The sequence below is a fragment of the Procambarus clarkii genome, chromosome 7 (assembly GCF_040958095.1).
Source record: "Procambarus clarkii isolate CNS0578487 chromosome 7, FALCON_Pclarkii_2.0, whole genome shotgun sequence".
NCBI classification, from domain to species: Eukaryota; Metazoa; Arthropoda; class Malacostraca; order Decapoda; family Cambaridae; genus Procambarus; species Procambarus clarkii.
In genome coordinates, this window is record NC_091156.1 from 19,508,912 (window position 1) to 19,522,469 (window position 13,558).

Genomic DNA, 13,558 nt, shown 5'->3' on the forward strand with positions numbered 1-13,558 from the left:
TACTGTCCATCCACAACAGTTGTGTAAGTCCCTGGTGCCCATTTACTGCTAGGTGAACAAAGGCATAATGTGAAAGGAAAGCGTTCTCAACCATTTATATCCCACAAGTAATAATAATAATAATAATAATAATAATTTATTTAGGAACAGTATATACATAGTTGCAGAGTTACAGTACAAACATTCTGTTAGATTTAAAGATAGAGGTAGTACATAGAATACCTAAAGCCACTTGTACGCATAGCGTTTCGGGCAAAGTATATAGATATATAGATCACGTATATAGATCCCAGATCGTCGATTGTGGATTGAGAACGAAGACCACTGAATTATATGAATCTGTACCGCCTAGCCAGAACTGTAAAGAATCGCATAATTTAGTTACAGTTAAAGTTTATAGATTTCTCAATACACAATACACACAATCGAGAATTCCGGGTTCGAATCCCGGGCGGCACAGAAATGGCTGTGCACAGTCCATTTCATGTAGACTCCGTCTCGTGTTGGCCTCCGAATGCATGATAGAGTTGATGAGTTAGCCAAAGAATCTGCCTTTAAAAGAGAAATCCCCGCAGTCCCCCGTGGGAACGGCGAAAATTTAGCAGTTCCCGTGGTGTAGTGGTAAGATGCTCGCCTGGCGTTTCGCGAGCGCTTTGTCATGGGTTCGTATCCTGGCCGGGTAGGATTTACTGGGCGCCAATCCTTAGCTGTAGCCTCTGATTACCCAACAGGAAAATGGGTACCTAGTTGTTAAACGATTCTTCGCGGGGGTCGTATTCCAGGGAACATAGGATTAAGAACTTGCCATTAAGAACTTGCCCGAAATGCTACGCGTACTAGAGGCTGTACAAAAATGTAAGAACTCTTACATATATAATAAATAAATAAATAAATATAAATAAATAAATAGAAATTGATTATAACCTTGGATTGTCAATAAGCAATCTGAGAGCAGCAGTACACCGAGAACTTCAACAAGATCTTGTAGATCTGAGGCAAAGTAAAATTGACACCAGTAATTCCATCTATCATCATACTATCATGCAAGAGGAGCCACACATCTATGGATCATCCAATAAAATCAGCAGACTTCTAGATGTCACTACTGCTCGGCTTAGACCTATCTCTGGGAATTCTCATTATCTGCTGATGTAGACCTGACCAAATGTAAACTGTGTCAACAAAATTATTCGCACACCCTCCGTCACTATGTGATGGAGTGCGAAAAGATACGAGAATTCAGAGACAATTCTATAAGAAATGTTCCAAAGATGTGTAAATATTTCATTCAAAATGATCTGCTACCAGAAGTCTTAGCCAAATATCCCCAGTTTGCTAACTGTAGGTAGTAACTAAGTGAATGTAACCTATCCACCGCTGCCCACTGGATGGGGGGCGGTGTGCAGGACAAACATATCAATTGTGACACTAGCTCTCCACATATGTCAGTTACTTAATTTAGAAACTGTACTTGTGGTCGATCTCGAACCCATTGTTGATGTGACGACTTATATTGAATTTTGTAACTAGCTCATCAAGACTGTAACTTGCTTAGCTAAATGAATTGTGGGGTTCTGTCCCTGAGCCCATTATGTGCCTCTGTAACCCTTTCCACTACCACCCACAAGATGGGTATGGGGTGCATAATAAATTAACTAAACTAAGCACATTTCCTTTCACCTAATGCATCTGTTTACCAAGCAGTAAGTAGGTACTCAGGAGTTAGTCAGCTTGTTGTGGGGTTGCGTCCTGGGCGGGGTCAGTGATTCGGCTTTGGGAGGAGGGGGGAGGGGGGGCACCTCGATATAAGCCTAACGTATATGAATATACCCTGGCTTCCTGTCCCCCGACACAATGAATTATTATTATTATTATAACTGCATTCTCAGTCTAAGGAATATAATCATCTTCTTGAGGTTATCTTGAGATGATTTCGGGGCTTTTAGTGTCCCCGCGGCCCGGTCCTCGACCAGGCCTCCACCCCCAGGTAGCAGCCCGTGACAGCTGACTAACACCCAGGTACCTATTTTACTGCTAGGTAACAGGGGCATAGGGTGAAAGAAACTCTGCCCATTGTTTCTCGCCGGTGCCTGGGATCGAACCCAGGACCACAGGATCACAAGTCCCGCGTGCTGTCCGCTCGGCCGACCGACTCCCGACTCCCATCATAAGAACAAACTCGACAAAAATCACATCTTTTTAGGCTGTGACCTTAAATATTGACATTTGTCAACAAAATAGACACCAAGTTGCTATTTCCTTAACAGTATGAACTCGTATTTGGTAATCCCAACAATCACCAAGCTCACTCGTAATACTCAAAACTCTGCTATGACCCTGGACCATATATATGGTGAGCCTTCTTTTACGGGCTCACCATAGCCCGTGCTACATGGAAATTTTGTTCCAGTAGCCGAATCTAAAACAGCAAAAACTTCTCTCACTTGTGGCATTATCATTGACCGAACAACTAATCATTCTCCTACCTTCCTTAAGAGCAAACATGGGGAACAAATTTATTAATTTAAAATGGATCAAATAAATAGCAGTTTTTGTAAGATAGTTAATACACAAATATACCTTCTTGAAGCAGATGTCTTGGTCATTAAACCTTCTGCAGTTTCATCTTATGTTCATGAACCAATATTACAAAGACATTTCTTGATCCTCACACATCACCTTCCTGCTTATATATTCAAAATTTGTTTTGATGTACTACAATCATCAAAAGTGATGATTGTACTTATGACAATTAACAAGATTAATAAGAGATCATTTCAATCAATTCTGGTTTAATTTTTCCTTCGAGGTTAAATATTTTCACATTATTCATGACGTGTTAATTTCTTCGTGATTTACAAACACACTCACACAGTGTGAGGTAATGTATTACCAGCTATTTTAAATATGTGAAGGAGAGTGCGCACCGCCCTTTTAACCCCTCACTGAGTGCACAGAGTACGTGCACTGAGTCTCATTTCTTTATTTCGAAATTTGACACTGCCTTGTTGGGTATCTGGTGACAGCTCTCGTCATCAGGATTCCATATGTACCACGTTGGCCGACCTAGGTACTTGAATTCATAAATTAAAGCAAGTTTTTTGTTTTCTTTACTAACACATCTGCAATTGTACAACTAACCTAGATTACATGAAGGGGAGTACAGTGTGTCAAAAAAGCTAGCTACGTGATGCTAAAAAAATCCCCATCACACAGGATGGTTAGTCATACAGAGGCATGTGATAAGTAGTCTGCACTGACAGACTCTGGGTGCATTATGAGGATATCATGAACACAAGAGTGAATAAGGTAATTGTAAAGCTCCAGGTACCTCATGCCAACGGGTCTGAATGGTCTAATAACTGGGCATTCAGTGATGTAGTGTGGGAGATCATGTCGCAGTTCCTGCTCACAGAGTTTGCTCCTGGAGTGCTCAGGATTGGGAGATCCGTCACCTGCAGCCACCTGCCACAGGTAACGGTAACCCAACCTGATCCTGGCAACCACTGTGTCGCACAGTCTAGTGGACGTTTTGTGCTGCCCATAAATATAGATTTCATATCTGAACAAATCATACCTTTTATACTGGTGCTTTCAGGTCGTTGGGATGTCAGTAATTTATTTCCCATCTGACCTGAGTGTTTGGACCAATACAGTTTTAACAGTAGAGATGGGGATACCTAGATCTAATTCAAGTTCATCTTTGTTACACGCTAATTTGGCTGCAATGTCTGTCTCATTATGATGGGTTATATTTGCGTGATGGTAGTCATACAAAGGAGATTCGAAACCCTTTACTCTGTGCAGCAATTAGGTCATTTATAATTGGTAGTATGAGGTTCTTGCTGTCGATCTTCCAGGAGAAGTTTTCGATTGCTTGAAGAACAGATTTTGAATCACAAAATATTATTCCTCCTCCAATGATTTTAATGTACTGGTAGCTAAGTGTAATGCTGCTAGTTCTGCTTGTGTGGAGGTCAGCCAGTTGTTTAACCTGACACTGACAATCTGTGTGCAAATATTATTTCTATAAAACCTACATGCTGCTGCAGTCCGTCCAGTAGAAGTCTTTTTACACCGACTGAGCCGTCGGTGTAGACACAGTACTCGTGAGATCTTAAATTTTCGATGGAGGAGGCAATTGTTTCAAGAGTGACAGCTTTGAGAAGAGCAAGATTCTCATTATCTTTCTTGGTGACAGGTGTGTATGATACTTGAATGGTGTGGTATAGATAAAGAGGAATATCGGAGACAGGTAGATTACACTTGAAAGGAATGTTGAGTTTGATTAGATTGTAGGCATTTTTGCTCAGCCAATTATCATAAAAGGAGTGAGTTGGTATGTCGGCACCAGTCAATAGGGTGTTAACAGCACTAAATAATTTGTCTCTGAGGAATGCAGGAGATGAAGGGTCTCTCATGACTAAGGCAAAAGGTCGTGTTGACTTGCAAGATTCTCTCTAGTATGGTTGGAAGCTTCAGTTCTTCCCTCATGTTGATGATTCTTGTGCATCTTGGGGAAAAAAAGAATTATCCTCATGGCTTCATTCTACACTTCTTCAAGTTTGTCCAACACAGAGGCGGGGAAGTTAATTAGGTGCAAAGCATTATAATCAACGAGAGATCTAACAAACATCATATAAAATAATCTAGCATATTTAATATTGATACCAATATTCTTACCAGTAAGTGTTTTCAGTGGTTTAAGTCTTTATTTTAACCTACAGTGTAGATCGTTTACAATGTCACTGTTAATACCAACTCCAAGGTATTTGTGCTGCCAACACGGTTCAATGTTCTGGTTGTTGACCTTGAAAGTTAGAGGGACATGAGTTTTCTCTTGGGGATGGAGAGCTCTGGATTTAGTTATAGAGATAACAGGAGCACATTCAATGCTTTTAGCAGCGAATGAATCAAGTAGAGCTTGCAGTCTAGTTTGGGAATTTGCAACAATGCATATATCATCGGCATAACAAATGACGGCTTCGTCAGGTAGTGTGGGAATATCAATTGTTAATTGAGTATCAGAACATGGAACAGTGTAGGACTTAGCACTCCACCCTGGGGTGTACCCAACCCAAAGGGTGCACAATGTTTACTTTTGACCCCCTTGAAAAGGACTGAGGCGGTTCTGTTACTCAGGTAACCCCTGAGCCATGTCAACAGTCTTCCCTTAACTCCAAAAGAGGCTAGCTGTTCTAGGATTATTTCTCTGTTTGCTGTATCAAAAGCAGTTTGGAGATCAATAAAGGCCTCCTGAGAGCTTGGTCCCTCTCTGATAAAATATTCAGCAAAGCAGCTTTGTGTGCTTCTTCCAGGAAGGAAACCATACAGATTAGGAACAAGGTGGGGCCTAATTTGAAACATTAGTCTGCGAGTATAATCCTCTCAAGAACTTTACACATGCACGACGTCAGAGAAATGGGTCTGAATTTTTGTGAATTAGGCTTGGGTATGGGTATTATGAGTCCCTGTGTCCAGCGGTCAGGTAAAACACCCTGCCTTAGACTTTGATTAAACAATTCTAGCAAAGGGCTATTTGGCAGCTCAGCAAGTACTCTCATGGTGTTGTATGTGATGCCATCCTCTCCAGGAGAGGTAGTCTTACCTTTCTTGAGTGCATTTTTAATTTCAAAGGGGGTTATGCCATAGTTATCATCAGGCCCTATTTCACTACAGGCAATTTTAATATTGACGTTACGATTTATTTTGGTACTAGCCAGATGGTGTTGTACATCTAGGGGCAGGCTGCTTATACTAGCAGTGCTTGCATATTGTTGAAGCAGCATGTCGGTATAGTCTACAGGTGAATGGTGATCAAGTTGACGACTGCTAGGATGAGAAATCTTTTTAATTCTATTCCACATTTGGGATGAGGATGTTGCATGATTGATGCCTTGCAGAAACTGTTCCCAGTGCTGGTTATACACCTGTTCCTTTAGCTCTCTAAACTCTCGGCTGGCTTTAAGAAATATGTTGAGGGTGTCAGCTGTTTTATGTGTTTTATACTGCTCAGCTAGGAATAGAACTCTGTCATGCAGGGGCTTAAGGCGTGAGTCAGTGAACCACCTCTGTCCCTTCCTCACTGGTTTGGGTCTTGTGGATTTTACAACATTGTCATAAAAAGCGGTTACTTCAGTGACCAGGTCCTCATATAATGCGTTGACGGTAGTAAAGCAGTAAGTGTTATACCATTCGGAAATGCGGAATTTGAAGTGCATGTGTAAATTTTCAGGGATATTGATTTTTTCAAGACTTAATAATTTGACATTATTGATGTGTATAAACTGAATATGGCAAAGTGATCACTAACTAATTCCTGAACAATTGATCCTCCGACAGCATTATCCATGAGGCCGTGACCAATGACATAATCAAGCCTGCCACCCCTGAGGTGTGTGACGTTAGAGGAGTCAAAGTTGAACACGGACATGTTATTGTCTCTTAAGTATTTCACAAAAACTTTATCATTTCTATTTGTTTTAGTGTCACCCAGGCTAGTGTGTCTAGCATTAAAATCATCCATGACAATGGTTTGAGAGCTGCTGGTGATTGTTGGAAGAGAAACTTCCACCATATGATCGCACTTTACATATATATTAACTAAATTAATAAAGCCGGTCGCTGTAGCAATCTGAAACTGCTGGTAATATGAGTCGTCACTTTTGTGGGTTAACATGTTTACACACTAGGTTACTTTTAACATACGTCAAGATACCGACATCATGGGAACCAACATTTGAGAATGCTACATAACCTGGGAGTTTAAGTGGCGTTTTATTTTTTGTGCTTGCAATGTATGGTTCCTGCAGGCACAGTACATCAATGTTGTACAATTTCTCACATTTCACATGAGAAATTTAAGAGTGATTTTGTCGTGGGTGATGGTGTTCATAAACCTGACAAAGAGCAGTGTTTACAAGGTTCACAAGTGGTAAACTATTGCTTACAAGTGACAATTTTTTCGGGTCAGTAAAGAGGAACGTGGCACTGATCCACATGATGTAGAGAGGAACGTGACACTGGTCCACATGATGTAGAGAGGAACGTGACACTGGTCCACATGATGTAGAGAGGAACGTGACACTGGTCCATATGATGTAGAGAGGAACGTGACACTGGTCCACATGATGTAGAGAGGAACGTGACACTGGTCCACATGATGTAGAGAGGAACGTGACACTGGTCCACATGATGTAGAGGAACGTGACACTGGTCCACATGATGTAGAGAGGAACGTGGCACTTCATTTTCTGGTAATCTTAGTCTCGTCTGGTACATCACTCAATCCTCGTCCTGACAAAAGGAAGAGAATTATATGTACTTATATGTAATTGCATATACTGTATACATGTCATTAAACACAACAGTATTATGACAAATATTTATTTTCTTGTGGATATTTTCCATTCAACGCAAATATCTTCTACCATCTAATGGGCGAAGAAACATTAGATCACGTAAACTTTCCATTTTTCGACATATCGTCAGCGATGTGACATCTTCAGGAGGACATTATGCTGTACTAACACACCAATACCTCAATACCACCTTCCCCCATGTATACCTGGTCGCTGGCCGCCTCCCCCATGTATACCTGGCCGCTGGCCGCCTCCCCCATGTATACCTGGTCGCTGGCCGCCTCCCCCATGTATACCTGGCCGCTGCCCGCCCCCCCCCATGTATACCTGGCCGCTGCCCGCCCCCCCCCATGTATACCTGGTCGCTGGCCGCCTCCCCCATGTATACCTGGTCGCTGGCCGCCTCCCCCATGTATACCTGGTCGCTGGCCGCCTCCCCCATGTATACCTGGTCGCTGGCCGCCTCCCCCATGTATACCTGGTCGCTGGCCGCCTCCCCCATGTATACCTGGCCGCTGCCCGCCCCCCCCATGTATACCTGGCCGCTGCCCGCCCCCCCCATGTATACCTGGTCGCTGGCCGCCCCCCCCCATGTATACCTGGCCGCTGGCCACCTTCTTCCCATGTATACCTGGCCGCTGGCCGCCTCCCCCATGTATACCTGGCCGCTGCCCGCCCCCCCATGTATACCTGGTCGCTGGCCGCCCCCCTCCATGTATACCTGGTCGCTGCCCGCCCCCCCCCCATGTATACCTGGCCGCTGCCCACCTTCCCCCATGTATACCTGGCCGCTGGCCGCCTCCCCCATGTATACCTGGCCGCTGCCCGCCCCCCCCCCCATGTATACCTGGCCGCTGGCCACCTTCCTCCCATGTATACCTGGCCGCTGGCCGCCTCCCCCATGTATACCTGGCCGCTGCCCGCCCCCCCCCCATGTATACCTGGCCTCTGCCCGCCCCCCCCCCATGTATACCTGGTCGCTGGCCGCCCCCCCCCATGTATACCTGGCCGCTGCCCACCTTCCCCCATGTATACCTGGCCGCTGGCCGCCTCCCCCATGTATACCTGGCCGCTGCCCGCCCCCCCCATGTATACCTGGCCGCAGGCCACCTTCCTCCCATGTATACCTGGCCGCTGGCCGCCTCCCCCATGTATACCTGGCCGCTGCCCGCCCCCCCCCATGTATACCTGGTCGCTGGCCGCCCCCCCCATGTATACCTGGTCGCTGCCCGCCCCCCCCCATGTATACCTGGCCGCTGCCCGCCCCCCCCATGTATACCTGGCCGCTGCTTGCCCCCCCATGTATACCTGGCCGCTGCCCGCCCCCCCCCATGTATACCTGGTCGCTGCCCGACCCCCCCCCCATGTATACCTGGCCGCTGGCCGCCTCCCCCATGTATACCTGGCCGCTGCCCGCCCCCCCCATGTATACCTGGTCGCTGGCCGCCTCCCCCATGTATACCTGGCCGCTGCCCACCTTCCCCCATGTATACCTGGCCGCTGCCCACCTTCCCCCATGTATACCTGGCCGCTGCCCGCCCCCCCCCATGTATACCTGGCCGCTGCCCGCCCCCCCCCATGTATACCTGGCCGCTGCCCCCCCCCATGTATACCTGGCCGCTGCACGCCCCCCCCCCCATGTATACCTGGTCGCTGGCCGCCTCCCCCATGTATACCTGGACGCTGGCCGCCTCCCCCATGTATAGACTGACCTGGGCGGTGCACGCCCCCCCCCCATGTATACCTGGACGCTGCCCACCTCCCCCATGTATACCTGGTCGCTGGCCGCCTCCCCCATGTATACCTGGACGCTGGCCGCCTCCCCCATGTATAGACTGACCTGGGCGGTGCAGGAGGAGCTTCTCCAGGCCTATAACGGGTCCCTCCGTCATAACAGACAGCAACACCGCCAGTATTCCTCCAATAAACAGGAAGCCGCACGCATAAACAATCTGTTGGATCAAGAGTCAGTTATATATTGTGACTCAGGACTAAGTTAGCAGCTTAGAACCACTCGAGCATCTCTCTTACAGAGTAATTTACCTTATAAAATTAATATTTGAGTCTAACTCATCTGAAGGTAAAAGTTTTGTGATATCTAAGTCGGATGGTCTAGGCCTATATAACATTGTCTAGGAGCGTTAGTGGTCTTATATAATGGTATAATACAGTGGTAAACATCTAATGTTTATGGTAATACACTAACTATGCATAATACACACTTAAACACATCTGTTAGCAACAGATTTGGTTATTTAATGTGTATGAACATTGGACGAGAGAGCATGATTTGCTCAATAGTGAAGCAGTTAGCGATCACTATCAGTTAGAGAGAGAGAGAGAGAGAGAGAGAGAGAGAGAGAGAGAGAGAGAGAGAGAGAGAGAGAGAGAGAGAGAGAGAGAGAGAGAGAGAGAGAGAGAGAGAGAGAGAGAGAGAGAGAGAGAGAGAGAGAGAGAGAGAGAGAGAGAGAGAGAGAGAGAGAGAGAGAGAGAGAGAGAGAGAAAGGCAGGTAGATGAGAGGCATCATCTACATCTCATAATATATCTTGACGCAATACAAATGACACACGTCTTCTAGGAGTACCGACCATATTGAGATGGTTGATGTAGAGAGGCAGGTAGACCTGGCCGGGAAACAAGTACTGAAGAGGCACAGCGGTGAGGTAGAGTGTGTAGGTCAGACGGCTCAGAGGCTGCCAGGACGGGTGAGACAGGAACGAGTTGATCAGACCTGCAGACAGACGCCATTTACTAAGTCAAAATTAAACAACAATGTTAAGTTGTCCAGACCACACACTAGAAGGTGAAGGGACGACGACGTTTCGTCGTCGTCGTTGACGTTATTGTGACTCATCGCCTGAACATTGTTAAGTCGCTTGACAAAAAAAATAAATAAGTGTTAAATATTATATTCACCAAAACACTACACAAATAACTTCACTATATTGCATGATAATCCGCTACTGCATATCCATATACACATCCAGGTCTTATTTTCTTATTATTTTCACCAGTTTTTGTATCGTCTGCAAATATCAATATGAATAATCCAGGTCCTCTCTCAGGCTGGTACCACAATCCAAGTCCTCTCTCAGGCTGGTACCACAATCCAAGTCCTCTCTCAGGCTGGTACCACAATCCAGGTCCTCTCTCAGGCTGGTACCACAAATCCAGGTCCTCTCTCAGGCTGGTACCACAAATCCAGGTCCTCTCTCAGGCTGGTACCACAATCCAAGTCCTCTCTCAGGCTGGTACCACAATCCAAGTCCTCTCTCAGGCTGGTACCACAAATCCAGGTCCTCTCTCAGGCTGGTACCACAAATCCAGGTTCTCTCTCAGGCTGGTACCACAATCCAAGACCTCTCTCAGGCTGGTACCACAATCCAAGTCCTCTCTCAGGATGGTACCACAATCCAAGACCTCTCTCAGGCTGGTACCACAATCCAAGTCCTCTCTCAGGCTGGTACCACAATCCAAGACCTCTCTCAGGCTGGTACCACAATCCAAGTCCTCTCTCAGGCTGGTACCACAATCCAAGTCCTCTCTCAGGCTGGTACCACAAATCCAGGTCCTCTCTCAGGCTGGTACCACAAATCCAGGTCCTCTCTCAGGCTGGTACCACAATCCAAGTCCTCTCTCAGGCTGGTACCACAATCCAAGACCTCTCTCAGGCTGGTACCACAATCCAAGTCCTGTCTCAGGCTGGTACCACAATCCAAGACCTCTCTCAGGCTGGTACCACAATCCAAGTCCTCTCTCAGGCTGGTACCACAATCCAAGTCCTCTCTCAGGCTGGTACCACAAATCCAGGTCCTCTCTCAGGCTGGTACCACAAATCCAGGTCCTCTCTCAGGCTGGTACCACAATCCAAGACCTCTCTCAGGCTGGTACCACAATCCAAGACCTCTCTCAGGCTGGTGCCACAATCCAAGACCTCTCTCAGGCTGGTACCACAATCCAAGTCCTCTCTCAGGCTGGTACCACAAATCCAGGTCCTCTCTCAGGCTGGTACCACAAATCCAGGTCCTCTCTCAGGCTGGTACCACAATCCAAGTCCTCTCTCAGGCTGGTACCACAATCCAAGTCCTCTCTCAGGCTGGTACCACAATCCAGGTCCTCTATCAGGCTGGTACCACAATCCAGGTTCTCTCTCAGGCTGGTACCACAATCCAGGTCCTCTCTCAGGCTGGTACCACAATCCAAGACCTTTCTCAGGCTGGTACCACAATCCAGGTCCTCTCTCAGGCTGGTACCACAATCCAAGTCCTCTCTCAGGCTGGTACCACAATCCAAGTCCTCTCTCAGGCTGGTACCACAATCCAGGTCCTCTATCAGGCTGGTACCACAATCCAAGTCCTCTCTCAGGCTGGTACCACAAATCCAAGTCCTCTCTCAGGCTGGTACCACAATCCAAGACCTCTCTCAGGCTGGTACCACAATCCAGGTCCTCTCTCAGGCTGGTACCACAATCCAAGTCCTCTCTCAGGCTGGTACCACAATCCAAGACCTCTCTCAGGCTGGTACCACAATCCAGGTCCTCTCTCAGGCTGGTACCACAATCCAAGACCTCTCTCAGGCTGGTACCACAAATCCAAGTCCTCTCTCAGGCTGGTACCACAATCCAGGTCCTCTATCAGGCTGGTACCACAATCCAGGTCCTCTCTCAGGCTGGTACCACAATCCAGGTCCTCTCTCAGGCTGGTACCACAATCCAAGACCTCTCTCAGGCTGGTACCACAATCCAGGTCCTCTCTCAGGCTGGTACCACAATCCAAGTCCTCTCTCAGGCTGGTACCACAATCCAAGTCCTCTCTCAGGCTGGTACCACAATCCAGGTCCTCTATCAGGCTGGTACCACAATCCAAGTCCTCTCTCAGGCTGGTACCACAATCCAAGTCCTCTCTCAGGCTGGTACCACAATCCAGGTCCTCTCTCAGGCTGGTACCACAATCGAAGTCCTCTCTCAGGCTGGTACCACAATCCAAGTCCTCTATCAGGCTGGTACCACAATCCAAGTCCTCTCTCAGGCTGGTACCACAAATCCAGGTCCTCTCTCAGGCTGGTACCACAATCCAAGTCCTCTCTCAGGCTGGTACCACAATCCAGGTCCTCTCTCAGGCTGGTACCACAATCCAAGTCCTCTCTCAGGCTGGTACCACAATCCAGGTCCTCTATCAGGCTGGTACCACAATCCAAGTCCTCTCTCAGGCTGGTACCACAATCCAGGTCCTCTATCAGGCTGGTACCACAATCCAAGTCCTCTCTCAGGCTGGTACCACAATCCAGGTCCTCTCTCAGGCTGGTACCACAATCCAAGTCCTCTCTCAGGCCGGTACCACAATCCAGGTCCTCTATCAGGCTGGTACCACAATCCAAGTCCTCTCTCAGGCTGGTACCACAATCCAAGTCCTCTCTCAGGCTGGTACCACAATCCAGGTCCTCTCTCAGGCTGGTACCACAATCCAAGTCCTCTCTCAGGCTGGTACCACAATCCAAGTCCTCTATCAGGCTGGTACCACAATCCAAGTCCTCTCTCAGGCTGGTACCACAATCCAGGTCCTCTATCAGGCTGGTACCACAATCCAAGTCCTCTATCAGGCTGGTACCACAATCCAGGTCCTCTATCAGGCTGGTACCACAATCCAAGTCCTCTCTCAGGCTGGTACCACAATCCAGGTCCTCTATCAGGCTGGTACCACAATCCAAGTCCTCTATCAGGCTGGTACCACAATCCAGGTCCTCTCTCAGGCTGGTACCACAATCCAGGTCCTCTCACAGGCCGGTACCACAATCCAAGTCCTCTATCAGGCTGGTACCACAATCCAGGTCCTCTCTCAGGCTGGTACCACAATCCAGGTCCTCTCACAGGCCGGTACCACAATCCAAGTCCTCTATCAGGCTGGTACCACAATCCAAGTCCTCTCTCAGTCTGGTACCACAATCCAGGTTCTCTATCAGGCTGGTACCACAATCCAAGTCCTCTATCAGGCTGGTACCACAATCCAGGTCCTCTATCAGACTGGTACCACAATCCAGGTCCTCTCTCAGGCTGTTACCACAATCCAGGTCCTCTCTCAGGCTGGTACCACAATCCAAGTCCTCGCTCCGGCTGGTACCACAATCCAGGTCCTCTCTCAGGCTGGTACCACAATCCAGGTCCTCTCTCAGGCTGGTACCACAATCCAAGTCCTCTCTC

The 13,558-nt window shown here is 47.4% G+C and overlaps 1 protein-coding gene across 1 annotated transcript in view; it reads right to left on the reverse strand.

Annotated features, from left to right (window-relative positions):
- Positions 1-2,775: 2,775 nt before the first annotated feature.
- Positions 2,776-13,558, reverse strand: part of LOC123761507 (nose resistant to fluoxetine protein 6) — a 49,050-nt gene continuing 38,267 nt past the window's right edge. Inside the window, 3 exon segments of the mRNA XM_069313844.1 lie at positions 2,776-7,296; positions 9,202-9,313; positions 9,951-10,093. Coding sequence (XP_069169945.1) covers positions 7,247-7,296; positions 9,202-9,313; positions 9,951-10,093 — 305 coding nt within the window. The 3' untranslated portion in view covers positions 2,776-7,246.